The sequence below is a fragment of the Amphiura filiformis genome, chromosome 13 (assembly GCF_039555335.1).
Source record: "Amphiura filiformis chromosome 13, Afil_fr2py, whole genome shotgun sequence".
Classification (NCBI taxonomy): Eukaryota; Metazoa; Echinodermata; class Ophiuroidea; order Amphilepidida; family Amphiuridae; genus Amphiura; species Amphiura filiformis.
This window is the reverse complement of record NC_092640.1, coordinates 42,955,896-42,972,924: the sequence shown is the minus strand read 5'-3', so window position 1 is coordinate 42,972,924 and position 17,029 is coordinate 42,955,896. Positions and strand designations below refer to the sequence as shown.

General features: G+C 34.4%; 1 protein-coding gene across 1 annotated transcript; it reads left to right on the top strand.

Annotated features, from left to right (window-relative positions):
• The first annotated feature begins 271 nt into the window (after positions 1 to 271).
• On the top strand, positions 272 to 9,612 carry LOC140168389 (CD151 antigen-like). Its single transcript, XM_072191771.1, has 7 exons — positions 272 to 623; positions 2,360 to 2,566; positions 3,646 to 3,720; positions 5,104 to 5,208; positions 6,024 to 6,227; positions 7,362 to 7,445; positions 7,981 to 9,612. The coding sequence occupies exons 1-7, from the start codon at positions 540 to 542 to the stop codon at positions 8,317 to 8,319; spliced, it is 1,098 nt and encodes a 365-aa protein (XP_072047872.1). The 5' UTR covers positions 272 to 539; the 3' UTR covers positions 8,320 to 9,612.
• The last annotated feature ends 7,417 nt before the right edge of the window (positions 9,613 to 17,029 follow it).

Genomic DNA, 17,029 nt, shown 5'->3' with positions numbered 1-17,029 from the left:
ACTTGAAGTTTATCACGAAGTATACATGTACATGTTATTGCCGTATTTTTGCCAGACCTTGCTTTTAAGTGAAACCATTATAGTTACAAAACTAAAGAGCGATTACAGTAAAATCGGGCGCTTTTTCAGCTGCGCTTGGGTGCTTTAGTGACAAATCAAAAAGTTTTGCCAACTCTGATAAAGAATTGGTAAGCTTGAGCAAACAGGTATTGAACAGATCAATAATAACTAGCTACTTTCTAAAGAATATTGACCCGTGCATTATTAATATGCATTAGTAATAGGAAAATTTAGCATGTGTCCTTCACAACTGAGTTCTATGTTTTATTTACTTTCATGGGTTTGATCGTGGTTTGATAGAATACGTGTAATGTGCTAAAATCATTGGTATACATTTTACATTTGATGCTGATATGATGAGATAAACAAAATGTTGAGTAAATAATAGACAACATCACAACAACAGATGATTTGGAGTATTTTGATGATTTTAAAATCTTAACACATCTTTGGTCTGCTGCTCTTTAATCGCATCAAAGATGGAGAAACAACATCACAGACGACATGACTCGGCCTTAGGTGGTTTGCAATGTCTAAGCCACTTTTTCAATTTCATAATGTTGGTAAGTTAACCATTTTATGATTTTATATAAATTAATATATCTCCTGATATGACAAATCTCTGCGCAAAAAGATATTTGCATAAAAAATGTGGTATTTTGTTTCATCCTTTTGGCAGAAATAAGTGCCACAGATTGAGTACACGCCTATCATGTTCACTTTTTGAGACAACAAGGAAGTTTTTGTTCATAAAAATAATTGTGCATGATTTATCGATTGTAAGTTATAGGTGATAAGTAAATATTGTTTTATTGACAGGCCTAAAACATCTAAAAGGCACGATTTTGGTTTTGGCAAATAAATGTTGTGTTTAGTCTGTGTGAAATACTTGAACACAGAAGGTTAAAGATTTTAATATGCCAACTTGAATATACATTTTGTAATGTTGGAGGGACAATGATATGAAAACGTAACAGAAATCGCAATATTTAACCATTTAATACATTAGGCGACTAATCACAATTTTTTTACTACTTTTCGCATGATTAGCATTGTAATAGTTTTTTTAGTATGTGTGAAGAAAGAATAATTGACATTGAAGAATACTTAGAATCCTTGTTAGGTGTCATAATTAAATTTCGCTGCATTTAATAGCAAAGACAATCCCACTCGTATGGATACATAATACTTCCGGTTAAGATGACGTTTAGGGTGTGTATGGGGTTGATCAGGTTTAGGCTTACCGACCGACCGGCCCTTATTTGGAAAATCTGGAAAAAAAGTTTTATTTCTTTACTGTACAAATTTATAATACCGACCCTAATTTTGGAAATTGGTTTTTTCCTTCTTTCAAATTGTTGATATCCTAAAAAGTTTTTTTTACAGTTTCTACACACGTCTAAACTGTTTTAAAAACATGAATGAAGTGGTATACAGTAGAGAAATATCCCAATTCACAACTATTTGGGCTATTCATTAAGCTAATTAAAGGCATACAGTCATGTTTTGGTCATGACCTTTAAAAAAAATCCCGACCGACCGACCCAATTCTGAAAAAGTTGTGGAGGACAAGCAAAGAATCTTTTTTTTGGCCTTATACACTGTATTAATTTATTATTATAAAAATTATTAAAGAATACCAACATTTATTATAATACATGAATATCTCTTTTGTATTGGGAGCACGTGTGGCCGAGTGGATAAGGCGCCCGACTCATAATCCATAGGTTGCGAGTTCGAGCCCCGCTCGTGCCAACGTGTTGTGTCCTTGGGCAAGGCACTTTATCCTCATTGCCTACTGGGGGATGGGGTTGGGTTGGATTGGATGTTTGTATAGTTGTTTGTTTCAATGTTGCGTAGCTGCTGCCTGCAAAATTGCATTGTGTCTGTTTAGGTGTGATGTTTTATGTACAATTCTAGCAATTTGACCAGCGGGTCACCATTAGAGTTTGAAATAAAACCTTCCTTTTTTTCGTATTTTGTCAGCCTGCTACGATTATTGCCCAAGTCATTTGATGTAATTTTGAGAACAAGTGCAAAATATGGTTCAAGCATGCATCAGTTACGTAATCATCATATATATTTATTTTTGAATATACTTTAAATTTGTTTCATTATTATCATTTGTTCTTGTGCAAAGATTAGTGAATAAAGATGTTTAACCATTTTTGTACTTGTTCTCAAAATTACAAACAAATTACTTTGGCAATTATCGTAGCAGGATGACGATTTTTAAGATTTGTAAATTTTGAATATCATTGACATTTTTCTCTGTTTTTTTTTCTAATTTCTTCATCAGGTTGTTGGTGGTGGAGCCGCCGCTCTAGGGTTTTGGATATACTATGCAATCCGTATGGATGAAGAAAGAGGTGGAATAATGGATATACTCGGATTTATTTACTTATTTGCTAATTTATGTACAATATCAGAAGGCATATTCTTAGTGGTTCTCGTACTTTTAGGAACTATTGCTATCTGTACCATGCACAGGTGTACGCTTATTTGGGTAAGTTTGACGTTTTTGCATGGTGGTTTAACCTAATCTGGGATTCTAATTTGTAAATTTGTATATACCACCCTGTGACCCTGTTTAACTAGAGATGTGATTGAGAAGTCTATATTTTTTGGAGTCGGGGTTTTACGTCACAACATTCAGTTAGATCAGATTTGAAGAGATCCCGTGGCTCTTAAAATAATAACACTTTTCGTGCTCTTGAACAACATTTTTAGCACTTAAGGATACTCAGGAGATGAGGTGTTGTTGGTCAAAGCAGCCACAAAATTGATTTTCATTATCTAAATCAATATATTATTGAAAAATAACACTTTGATGTTTTTCAAAAGTTCATTCTACATGTACAAATCATATACTTTGAAAACTTGCTTGATTTATTGTTGTTATTGAGTTATGTGCGTTTTACAAAAGTGTTGTTGTTTCAGCCCTCTTTACAACATAACTCAATAACCACAGGACCTACAAAAGTATATCTGTGATATTTGAATTCTTCTACACACTCGCTATGAAATGATCAATGCAATTTTTGCCAAAGCTTCCAACCATTTGCAAGATGCTGTGAACTGCCAAATTGCAACAGTTTAAGGTGGTACTATACCCCTTGATAAATTTGTGACTATTTTTGTTTTTTTCTCAAAAAAATAATAACACGCAAGTAACAAAAGTTACTATTATAGGGGCAAGGAATCCAGTTACTAAACACTGGAATTTCAGTGACTCAAGACAAACGGTATGTTCTTTATGATAAGAAAGAGGTACCGCTAGACTGAAGAGTGTACCTCATTTCTTAACATAATATGAATCACTTGTCTTGAATCACTGAAATTTCAGTGAACTAATTGGATTTCGTGCCCCTATAATATACATAACTTTTGTTACCAGTGTGTAGTTATTTTTTGAGAAAAATGCAAAATTAGTCACAAAATTTGTACCCTCTTAAACAAATGAAAAAGCCCCTAAATTGTACTCGTGTTTTCATAGCTTAAAAAAAATCCCGTTCAGATTTATTTCAGGCCTGGTTATTTCGCAATGAAAAATAATAATTGTTTATCTGACTTGATTCATTACAGTATTTCAGCCTAGTGATGGTAGCGTGTGTCGCTTCCCTTGCGTTCACATTGATGACATTCTGGGTATTCTTTCGGGTAAGTTTCAGTTTCTGTCACCAAATCAATTCATTTGTATTTGAAAGGATATACCTGACTATAATTATAGGCCCTACTTGTATAATTTATTTTGCCAGAACTCGGAAATTAGTCAAATTACTGGCACGAGCTTCTCAATTTTACTTCATTTTTTCTCCTTCTTTCTTTTTCTTTCTTTCTTTCTTTCTTTCTTTCTTTCTTTCTTTCTTTCTTTCTTTCTTTCTTTCTTTCTTTCTTTCTTTCTTTCTTTCTTTCTTTCTTTCTTTCTTTCTTTCTTTCTTTCTTTTTCTTTCTTTCTTTCTTTCTTTCTTTCTTTCTTTCTTTCTTTCTTTCTTTCTTTCTTTCTTTCTTTCTTTCTTTCTTTCTTTCTTCTTTCTTTCTTTCTTTCTTTCTTTCTTTCTTTCTTTCTTTCTTTCTTTCTTTCTTTCTTTCTTTCTTTCTTTCTTTCTTTCTTTCTTTCTTTCTTTCTTTCTTTCTTTCTTTCTTTCTTTCTTTCTTTCTTTCTTTCTTTCTTTCTTTCTTTCTTTCTTTCTTTCTTTCTTTCTTTCTTTCTTTCTTTCTTTCTTTCTTTCTTTCTTTCTTTCTTTCTTTCTTTCTTTCTTTCTTCCTTTCTTTCTTTCTTTCTTTCTTTCTTTCTTTCTTTCTTTCTTTCTTTCTTTCTTTCTTTCTTTCTTTCTTTTTCTTTCTTTCTTTCTTTCTTTCTTTCTTTCTTTCTTTCTTTCTTTCTTTTATTTCTTTCGTTCCCTTTCCTTCTTTCGTTCCATTTCCTTTCATTATTTCCTTCCTTCATTCTTTCCTTCTTTCTTATCGTGGTAAAAACGTGAAAGTATTATGCAATATACATTTTGTACACTCTAAATTTTAAAGTCACCTAAGCGTGATACACGGTGATTCATTCGACCTCTTTTGGGTTTGGCCTTGTATCTATTCAATAATAGGCTTATTCAGTGATCCCAGCGAAAGTGTTTAGAATTGTGTACAAATTGTCTAAAAGTGAAGAATAAGTCATTAAAATTGACATTAGGTATTTTTTGAAATGAAAATTTGGCAAAAAAAAAACGTGAAACAAACAACAAACATAAACGAGGAAAACAGGAGTATTTACAAGTTGAAGCCCCATTCAATACATAATATGTATAATTGTATACATGTAATTTCTCTACTTAAATAGAGAAATTACAGACTCGTGTACATGTAAAATGTCTAACATGTATTTTGTCTTTAATACACGGCTTTCAGCTTAATCACTAGCGCATCTATGACAATATAAATAAAGGTGCCGAAATATTAAAAAAAAATTATATATATAGATATATTGATGATAAAATGGTGAATATAATGATTGATTCATCCATATTTTTTCTATATTACTACATTTCCCAGATGGAGTCTACAGTGAATACAGCATTAACCGATTATGTACAAAAAGACTATGGTTTATTTGGAAACGAAGAAACAACTCAGTTATTGGACAGTATACAAATGTCGGTAAGTATCCGTCCGTCAAGAAGGACAATCGAGCGCCAAAATTGAGCCCTGCAAAATTAGTGTTTAGAAATCGAGGACAAATGGTGTTTAGAAATGTAAGTGTCAATAAAGCATTTAAACACTTTACTGTTTAGATGCTAAACACATTTCATATGATTATGTGTTTAGATTTTTAATCCCTAAACATTAAAGATTTTAAATGATAGAGTTGAACTTTACAAATACCAATCTGCCCTCGATTTCTGACCACTCACTGCCAAAACAGTGTCTACAGATGGAACACTTTTTTGTTTTCGATTTGTAAACACGTTTAAAACCTGAACACAAATGTCAAAGCATCAAATTCCTGAACATGTTTTAATACATTGTACAAATCGAGAACAATGTGGTGTCTAAAATCGAGACAGTGCCGCCGAGAGCCCCCTTTTACAGGCCATGCACATTGAGGTATCTTTTCTTTGCTTTTATGGGCCCATTATAGTATGCTTTCTTTATTTTTAACGGGTCCCTAGGACCCCGGGCCCGGGGGTAACGCACCCCCTTAACCCCCCTTGTCGGTGGCGTCTCTATCATTACTAAGACAGCTTTTATGTAATTTTGGTATTTTGAAAATGGACTGCACAACGATAGGTGATTTTGAATGTACCAGTCAACGATAGTATCAAGTAAAAATTACATTTCTGACGGTACACTTCTTTCTGAGACGTCCTGACAGGGAACGATATGTAATTGCTACGACATTTAAAAAAAAATCTCAAACATTGAACAGAGCTTAACTAAATTGATGAACCAATAATTTCTTTTTCATATTTCAGTTTCGATGCTGCGGGAGCAAATCATACGAAGACTGGCATTCCAGTGAATGGTACAAGATGCAGCGTCTCGGCTATTTTGACCAGTCCGAAGCACCAATCCATCCAAAGACCTGCTGCGTGTTAACATCGGATGGACAGCCGTCAAATTTGACAGAATGTGTGCACATCAATGCAGTTTATCCGAATAGGTTTATACATAGAGAAGTGAGTAAAGAATGTGAGAATGTTTGTTTGCTGTGGTGCGTGTTTGTGGGTGGGTGGATGGGTGTATAAGATGGGGAGGTGTATGGGGGTAGGGTGGATAGGTAGGTCACCGTTTTGGTTTTTCTTTGCATATTTTTATTTTTAATTCAAGGTGGTCAGTATGGTATGATTTTGAAAGGGGAGTTTGGTGTGAGGACATCCAAAAACAGGAAAGTCTACTTTCCTATCAATGTTGCTTCTTTGCTTACAGAATGTATATGTGGGTGTTTTTTTTTGGTGTAGTAGGGTGGGGTGGGTGACGAGGGTAGGCGAGGAGGGTGTGTGTGTATAAGGGGGGTGGATAGGAGTGTGTGGTGACGCTCGCCGTGGAAAAGGTTGTTCTGTATTAAACGACATCCATAAACAAGAAAGTCTACTTTGCTATCAATGTTGCTTCTTTGCTTACATGCAGAATGGGTGCGTTGCGCGTGGGGGTGGGTGTGTGGGGGTAGGTGTGCGGGGTGCATAACCTACGAAGAGTACGTGTCTGAAAGGGGACGCTTGCCATGTGAAATTTGGTCGTTCTTTAAGGAATAAAGAGGCGGGACATCCATTAACAGGAAAGTCTACTTTATCACCGTTGCGTTTTTGTGTATTCAGGCTAGCTTATTTGTACGGGTGTAAGTGGGGTGTTTTTAAGTAGATAGGTGGTAGGTGGTAGGGTGAGATTGTTTGTTTGTTTCAGACCAATGTGCTTTTTAAAATTTAACATCAGAATGACACTGACAGTCGGCGAATCTGAATGACGGGAATGTGTCCATTCCTTTGTGTGTTATCCAAATACCAGTATACATTTTGGAAGTTTATTATTTCTTTTGGGGCCTGACTCAAAATAATACACCCATTAATGTGGCGGTTTCCATAATCGAAGTTTTGCTCGAGCGTCATATTTTGAAGACAATTTGAATACGATATAGGCTATAGCCAAAGCCTCATGGGACATTACTGTTTTATAGTCTCATCAGAATCAAAATAGGGCCTATGCATAAATAAAGATGCTGATAGGCCTATAAATAAGATACCCACACGCCACGTCCACGTCCTGATATTGTGACTCTAACATGTTATTGTAAAATTTGTGCACTTTATTTTCAGCCCTGTAGCGAGAAGGTCTATGATTGGTTACACTGGCCAACTTTATATCTTGGTTTCGCCGGAGTCGCCATGTTTTTCTCAGCAGTAAGTATAGGAAAATATAGAATTAAAAATGTTATTATTTCATGTAATTCCGTCGTGTTTTTTCTATACTTCGCCTTTCGGCATAATTTGTGGATTGATGTATTACTTAATGGGGATTATAGCGGGCAGCGACAAGACTCGTTTTGGCCTTTAAAATTGTTGATAATATCGCCCTCAAAAGGATTCGTCGCTATGCAAAAAACTACAATAACAAATAGGCTTACATGATATGAGTGACATCACAGAATTAGTCATTCCTAGAAAAAGAGGCTCTTGGCTGTGCTGTTTGTAGAACTCAATAGGGTTCTTTAAAATTGAAAGAACCCCAAAATGGTTCTTTCTGGCCTTTTCAGAACCATTTTCAAGTTTAAAATGGTTCTTTCTAGCCTTTTAGAACCCTTTTCGTTTATAGGAACCATTTAAGGTTCCACATACAGGACAGCTCAAGAACCATTTTAGGTTCTAGGCCTACTTGGAACCATTTCCTCCGCTAAAACTGATGTGCTGATGCTTTTCACGTTTATTTGCTTTCCAGATTTTTGAATTAGGAACAACTTCAGCATTACTACGCACATTAGGACCATTGGAGCAGAAACCAAAAGCAATTGAAAAACAGCTACTCACAACATCACTGCACAGTGAAAGCGAAGACTCGCGGTGTAGCACCAAAGAAAGACCAAAGCAAATAAAAACACAGAGCAAGAACAGTCCGAAAAATTCAACATTGGATAAGAATAAGAATAAAGCGAATGCAAAAGCTCAGAAACAGCATAAAATTAATATGAATAACCGTCCAAATGGCAATGATGCTGAGGGTGGTTACGTGAACAGCGCCTTTAGGCACGAGGCTGAAGAGCAAGCTACTCCTCTTTGAAACAAGATATCGCCGGCGTGGTTGATCCCGTTTGATTTTTACTCTAATTTTTCATTTTTTATACTATATTTTGATATTTAATTAATTTAAGAATGTGAAAAGGGAGAACCAAAGATTTTATTTGTCCACGACTTTAAAAACAGTATTACTTTGTAAACTTGTAACAAAAATTCAATCAATGTGATTGGATTGACTCCATTTCAATTTGATCTGGAAAATGGCGCTGGATTTAGCATTGCGCTGTGCGCGTGCTCTCGCTAATTATTTCCGGGCATTTTAATACTTTTTATAATATTTTGTAATTGTATAATAGTTTTAAAGTTATGTCAAACAAATCATCAATGGTATCTGTGTTGAATCTGAATCATATTTAACTATCGACAATCGACGCAGTTCAATAATATTTCGGATCACCGGTAAGAGTTTTCGCCACTCATACGAATTTCGGATAACAGCGTTGTGCAACATGCCATTATGTGTTCAGTTAAGAGAAATGTTTTAATTGATACTTTATAAAAATCATTCAAATTTTTTATGTCCCAAGATCTAACAAGTTTTCCATTTTCTAAATGTAATTTCTGTACGATTTCACTAAAAATTTCACCTCATTCTTGACAACTGCTAAAACGAGGTTAACGACTTCCCAGCAAACACGAAACATTTTACAAAAAAGTGTTTAAATATCGGGAAATGGTATTATAAAGGGTATAAAACATTTTAATAGCATTAAAAAAATAACAAAATTTGAAAACTTCCTGCAAAACATTTGAACAAAATGGTTTTTAAGTATTGGCAAAATATTTTGCAAAAATGTTTGCCAAAAACTATTTCACGACAACATTTCTAAAATGTTGTTGCAGTGTTGTTGTTTTTTCAAATAAAACGTGTTAAAATGTGTATGGGTTTATGACCTTTATCTAACCCGATATTTAAATGTTATCGTTTTGACCGAAACCAAAACTCGTTTATAACCTGTTTATAGCGTTTTTAAAAGCATGTTTGTGTTTGATGGGTTATTTATTAAAAACTACCACAACTGGTGCCCATCCACCAATTTGCAGAAAATCGGCCAAAAATTGAATCTAGATTTTGATGTACTTAAATATATAAAGCCTTATGTCTGGCGATATAAATATACTGTTCCTAGGTAAGTTATGATTACTTTTTCAAATAAACATCTAAATGTCAGGTTTTATAAGAAAAACACAAAGTAGGCCTACAACATTTTAAAAATGTTGTCAAAATGTCATTGTAAAATACTTTTGACAAACATTTTGTCAACGCATAGGCCTAGGCCTAAATAAAATTACGTTAAGATGTTTTGCTGCTAGTTTTCAAAAATCAAAAACGTTTACAGAAACGTTTTATACCCTTTATATAACCCGACATTTAAACGTTTTCTGTTTGGCGGTATGATATTCCTTTATAAACTGAGCTCAAAAAGAAACTTATAATTTTGTACAACTTGTGAATCACAAGGTCATATCTTAAAATAGTGTCAATCAAAATTAACCAAAATTACACACAGGATTACTTTAATACTCTACTCAAAACACATGTCAGTAACCAAGCAATTATCCAACTGACACAACAGCAAAATGCACTGTCATGGGACAGCTTCCTGGACTTCCTTCACTTTCACAGCCCAACATTTGGCACCCAGGACAAAAAATCTGTGAGAATGCACACAAGATCCTTGCACAGATGATAAAACGGTGCTGCTTTCTGCTTTTCATACACTTTTTTCATGAAACAGGGCTGGGCTGTGAATGTGGTCCAGGAAGCTGTCCCATGTCAGTGCATTTTGCTGTTGTGTCAGTTGGATAACTGCTTGGTTACTGACATGTGTTAAGAGTAGAGTATTGAAGTAAACCTGTGTGTAATTTTGGTTCAATTTGATGGACAGGATTTCAAGATATGACCTTGTGAAAAATTATAAGTTTCTTTTTGAGCTCAGTTTAGTTACTGTATATAGGATGGGTTTATATAATCCTAAAACGGTATAAAGAAAGAATCAAGTGCAACTCGTATACAGCATTTCTTTTTGATATAATTACTTAACTTTGTGGTTTCAATTTTACTTTTTAAATAATAATGAATTTCGTCATATGTGCAGAATGCTTTGCTTTTAGCATTCTCATATTTGTTAACTGTACTTTCTTAAACAAAAAATTGTTCATGGATGTTATATAATACATTAATAATATACATACCACTGTCTGTATACCTTCCTCGAGTCAGTACGGTAATTTACATTTTATTTTTTATTGTATCTCGAAATATAATGAAGTATCTCGAAATATAATGAAGTATCCAACTGGCATAACAGATTCCTGCAAAAATGAACAGTTTTTGAGAAAATCTCATAATTTGATTTTACTTGACTGACTCGAGGAAGGTATAAGGACTATAAATATTTTCCATTTCATTTGATTGATATATCTACAAGGAACAAACCAAAAGTTTGACGACGTCCTATAAGCGAATGTCCGTTCGTTAACTCCATGAGAACTACCTGCCGATTGGCCAAAATGAACATTGTGTCTAATTTTGAACCAATCAAGGAGGGTATTAGTAAGATCATCTGCAAATGCAATTTTGACCATAAATAGTTTAAAGCCTATAGCCATAATTGGCAATTAAAATGAGCATTACAAGTTATCAACCAATCAGAAATGCTGTTAGATGACCAGTAGTGTCCAGGGGTTAAGAAGGTGACCCCTCACTAGACTCGATCCCTCCTTACATGGAATAAAGTGTGAAATGTTGAAAAATTGAAGCCGGAAGGTCAACTTTGACCCCAGTTGTTGGAACTATTTTTTTACAACAGTTATCGGCCCGAAGTTTTTGAACCTCCCTCCAACGAAAGGAATTTCGTTTATAGGACATCATCGAACTGTTGGTTTGTTCCCTTAGCTGAGCAAGGAAAGGAAACGTTTATAAAACACATTTTACATGATAACCAAGTATACAGGGTGTCCAAAAAAAAAAAGAGAAAAAAAAGAGGCCCCTCATTGCGCCCTCTTTTCCCCTATTTCAGAAAAGTTAATCAAGTATATGTTGGTATGTAAAGAAGCCTTTACCCGTTAGCTTTAATAAACCGAAACAATTATTTCAATCGGCTCATAACTTTTGAAGATATGCCCTTATTATAAAGAAATATACCCGTGGTTTTTTTGGACACCCTGTAGATTAACAATAATATGCTTTCGGACATATTTTAATTTTAATATTCATTAATTCAAACCTGCTTCACTTTACCTTAAATACAACGATTCACTTTCTTAAATTGGCCGATTGAATTGATGATAGGAATCAATCTAAATAGATTGAAAAATAGATTGAAATGGATGTTTGGATTGACTCCTATCTTACTCTTTTTGTAGACTGATTTCACTATCCAATCATGCAAATGTTACTTATAATCTACTGTCAAATGACATGTGTTGCATTTGTTTGGAATGAGATTTCAAACTTTTTTAGAGTGAATAATTTATTTTCTTTCTTTTTTCTATTGGAAAGGATTCAGTGTCCCTGCTTTGAGTCTTCTAAAGATTGAAAAGCAATCCTTCTACTTAAAATTTAATCAAAAAAGATTCGCCCCTAACTTTAATCGCTAAAATAGTTAGAGGCAATCATTTTGTCTCAAATTCGGGACGGTAAAAGATTGAAAATTTTATCTTTTTGATTGAATATTCAATCTTTTAGATTGAATATTCTATTAAGAGAGCAGTCTCATCCTCAATAATAATTCCAGGTGAAGTAAAGGATATAATCAAATATCGGAAAATGGGTGTTTTTTACATATTTTTTTAAACATTTTTGACTCCCCGGGGAAGCCCCTTCGGGTAAGGAACTGGTTGCGAGGGGTATAAATATACTTTCTTAAATCGGCCGATTGAAATGTGTCAATCTTTTAACGATTGATGATAAGAATCAATCTAAATAGATTGAAAATAGATTGAAATGGTTTTTTGTTTCTCTCTTTGTTGACTGAATTTATCAAGTGTTACTCATATAAATGTACTGCCAATTGCATATTGATGTGTGTTGCATATGTTTGGAATGTGATTTCAAACTGTTTTAGAGTGAATTTTTTTCAACCTTCATCTGGAAAGGACTTGTCCCTAATTTGGGACGGCAAAAGATTGAAAAACAATGAAAATCAATCCTTTCTACTGAAAATTCAATCAAAAAAGATTTGCCCCTATAAATTTAATCGCTAAAAGATTGTGAAAGATTGAAAATCACTCCTTTTGATTGAAAAAAAAAGTTTAAAAAAATCAAATCACCCGACTGAATATTCAGTCGAAAATGATTTGTCCCTAATTCGGGACGGCGAGATTGAAAATTCAATCTTTTTAATTGAATATTTAATCGGGCAATTTAAGAGAGTATGAAATAGGAAGGATGGGGAGATATGTCACGCAAAATGACTTTGGTTAATAAATGCCTACTCAGATATTAAATTCGTGTGTCAATGTTAACTCTCTTCACGCGGGTGTCGACTGCAGACGACAAGTTTCAAAAATTTTTAAAAATTCAAAAATTTCAGTAATGTAAATTGTCATGACCATATTTAGAATAAGCATAAAAAATGCATTAAAATGAGTACAAACAAGCCTAGTATTGGTCCAGTAGTTTTTAAGGTAGCCCTTGATATTTTGAGAAAATATTTCAAGACTTCAACTTTTTCCGTTGAAGCGCATGGCTAGCACGCAGAGCATTAAAATTGTCTCTACTCTCCCGGCCCTCCGTCACAATTGAACATCTGGGAGGAAGAAGGGTCCAACTCCATCAAAACTGTTTTTGAGATATTAAAAAAAACCCTTAATATTTGGAAAAGTTTTAGAGCTATAATGATTTTATCTTCAGAGGACCTTTAATAGATCAGCATACATTACATACATGTGAAATGGTAAATGATGTTTCCATGGCAACGGTACAGCCGGAGTTGGGCCCTTCTTCCACTAATAGTTCCATAAGCAGATGTGTTATAAATAGCTGCAGAAATTGGGTAATTATCTATTAATTGCACAAGTAGAAGCATGTAATTTATTAACAAGATAATTTATTTTCGTGAAAAGCAGATTTCATGGATAAACAAAACTCCACTTTAAGGCAGCTGTGTACTCTCAGACATGCATGTACAATAACTTTGTAATTATTCGCGCAAGACATATAAAAGTATACATTTTTATAAAGGCAAGACATCATTGAATCTTAATATAAATATAGATTTGGTGTAAAAACAACAGTTTTGAAGAAAATCCCAAAAAAGTGAGTTTTTGGCAATATTTGTTCGGTACATCATAACAAAAAAACACTCTGACCACGTTGAAGTTTAAAGTGGTCACATTTTGCACTTGGATCGGAGCTCACAGGAGAATGCGGCATTTCTCGTTTTTCTACCTTACATTACATGAACATCTGGTAAATACACGGCCCCTTGAGAAGTTTGAGCGAAATCCATTCATAACTTGATATTTAAATCGGGGAAAGAACTTGAAAAAACCCACATTTTATCAGCTAAAACGGAGCCATTTGACCACTAGGTTTTTGTGAAATCAGTGCTTCCGTGGTGTTTCCATATTGATGCGCCGCGCATGCAGATAAGCGTCGCGTATGTGTAGCGTGTGCGTTAACAAATTGCGCGATACGCAACGCGATGCGTTGTTGCGCGCGTGTACCCTGGCTGGTACAACAAAGATTTTCTTTCTTTTTCAATTTCAAACACGAGTGGAATAGTGAAATAAAATCCTTAAAATATAGCAGTTGGAGTTTACAAATCTAGATTTTTATTCCTTGTATTTATAAAAAACATAACAAAGTATAAACATATCAAAAAAACTCAATTTCGCGAAAGAAACAATGTCTATAGTACACAGCCGCGTTAACCTAATATTTGTGCAAGAACCGGGTGCAAAAAAGACCCAACTCCATGGAGTTGGGCCTTTCTTTCATGAAAACCATGATAAGGGGTGTAGTAAACCCAGCGATATTTAAATATCAACAACCCAATAGCAAAGCCAAGTTTTCGTCCCATTTGCAACTCTTCTTGCCCTTTAGTAGTCATTTTAATAACCATGATAACACGTTTTTCTTTGCCGTTCCCAGTTTATCCTGAAATTTTCTATGGGGCACTTTGCTCCCCCATCCCCTGGCTACGCCACTGTATGTACCATGTAAGTATAAGAGGAGATGTCTCTTTATTCCACGACTGTACTGAGTCGGTATTGAGGTAAAATAAAAGGCAATAAATACTGATATGTGTGGCACATCCCCGTACAAAAATTTTCGGAGACCCCCGGACTTTAATTAATACCTGCATAACTTTTTCCAAATAACTTTGTGCTGAACGGTTAGTAATGTTACAGATTTTCAAAATAAATTTTCTATAACTTCTACTAGAAACGTCCAATTTTTAAAATATAAAAAATCTGAGAAAGCTAAATATATGTAGAACTTAAAATGCAAAACAATATGACCATTCAACATGCCCTTCATACCTAAAAAAATCCATCTTTCCCGGTATAGATCATTCTGGGACACCCTGTACTGCACTTTGTCGTGATGAAAACTATAAACAATCTGCATTGTTTGTACATTCTAGAAACGAGAAAACAAATTTACCTGTTCGAGTAATGTTCATCGATGTTGACCTGTGCTTGTTCTTAAATATTTTTGGTCCTTGTCTTTTGTAAATTCCAGGCATGCAACAAATTGCACTATAGTTTAGGCCTATAGTCCATCAACTCAGAAGCACAAAGTAAATAGACCTCTGAAACTGGAGGTATGAGAATAATTATTTCAGTGCAATGCGTGTGTAAATGCTTCTTTGCCGAGCGCACCATGCTCTTTATGCGTCACATTTTTTTAACACACAGTGCGTGTGACGCGCGCAAACATCAACCCCCGATGCCACAGATTTACTTTGTACTTCTGAGTTGACGGATACAATGTAACTCAAGTGTTATTTGTATCCATCCTGGGATGTTATGATGGTTTGCATACATACACATCAATAGACAAGGATTTAATTTTCGTTATTTTTTTAAACAAGGGCCTTGCTAGTAGCCAGGAAAATATCTTGCTAGATGCAAATTCCTGTGATCTTACACAGGGTAGCCATCCCAGTATTGAGTCATTTGCTTCCAATGCATCTTACCTGTTCCGATTAAATCCTTCCTTTTATCAGGAATAAACAGTATGGAGATATGCTGATTTTTAACAATTCTTTCTTTTGTTTCTTTGTATGTAGGCCCTACTTTGTAGTCTTTTAGTTTAATAATTGCTTATCTAGACCTGCGTAAAAGAAATGAGTTTAGGCAACGAAAAAAACACCTGCACTACAAGTGAGGGTCACTTTATGAAACAAACATGAGTTACATGATATTATTTTATGTACCGGTGAAATTAACCTCAAAAATGTTGTCATGAAGTGATACTTCAGGTCTCATAGAAGTTGTATTTTGTATGGGGGCTATTTTATGAATTTTCACCTGGTCCATTGAGTGTTGGTCATTTTGCAGAGGCTGTTTTAGAAGGAAAAAACAGGGTGAATCCCCAGTTTTCTTTGAGCTCTGTGATACATACTGCACTATTTCTGTCAATCGCGCCCAATTTTACAAGATGATATCTTGCATCAACAGTCAATTAAGGTTTTACCGTCGTAACTAAACATATCGACGAAATTTTTTTAAATTGACATATTTTGTACATTAATATGTGTAGATAATAAATCAGGAAAAAAACAGGGGGTGCCGGACCTCACTTTTGAGCTACAACCCGGCATGATTGCTATCTTCGGTAGAGAGTCATATCATTAAAAAATCATTAAACATAAAGAAAAAAATTAGAGGTATGAATCAAGGACCTAAATGCTATCTACAGAAGATAGCAAGGAAAGCAAAAAACATTCAAAATAATAATGTTCCAAAATAACATTGCCTAACACACGTTCTAGATGATGATGATTCAGAAGGCAAAATGGGAGGATTCAGTGCGTAAAATCCCGGGGCCGGTAAAACAGCATTAATTTTGCGCGCGCCTAGAATAAAAATCGGCATTAGGCCGAATGCAAAGCTATAAAGAAATGTTAAAATGAAGAAGTTGACCAAAATTTAAAACGACACTTACATAGCAGAGATTATTGGGAACATGAAGGGAAAAAAATAATAAACAAAACAATAAAGCAAAACAAAAAAAAGAAAACAAAAACAAAACAAAACAAAAAAACCAAAACAATGACTTTTTGTCTCATATAAACCCGGCATGATTGCTATCTTCGGTAGAGAGTCATATCATTAAAAAAATCATTAAACATAAAGAAAAAAATTAGAGGTATGAATCAAGGCCCTAAATGCTATCTACAGAAGATAGCAAGGAAAGCAAAAACATTCAAAATAATAATTTTCCAAAATAACATTGCCTAACACACGTTCTAGATGATGATGATTCAGAAGGCAAAATGGGAGGATTCAGTGCGTAAAATCCCGGGGCCGGTAAAACAGCATTAATTTTGCGCGCGCCTAGAATAAAAATCGGCATTAGGCCGAATGCAAAGCTATAAAGAAATGTTAAAATGAAGAAGTTGATCAAAATTTAAAACGACACTTACATAGCAGAGATTATTGGGAACATGAAGGAAAGAAAATAATAAACAAAACAATAAAGCAAAACAAAAAGAAAACAAAAACAAAATAAAATA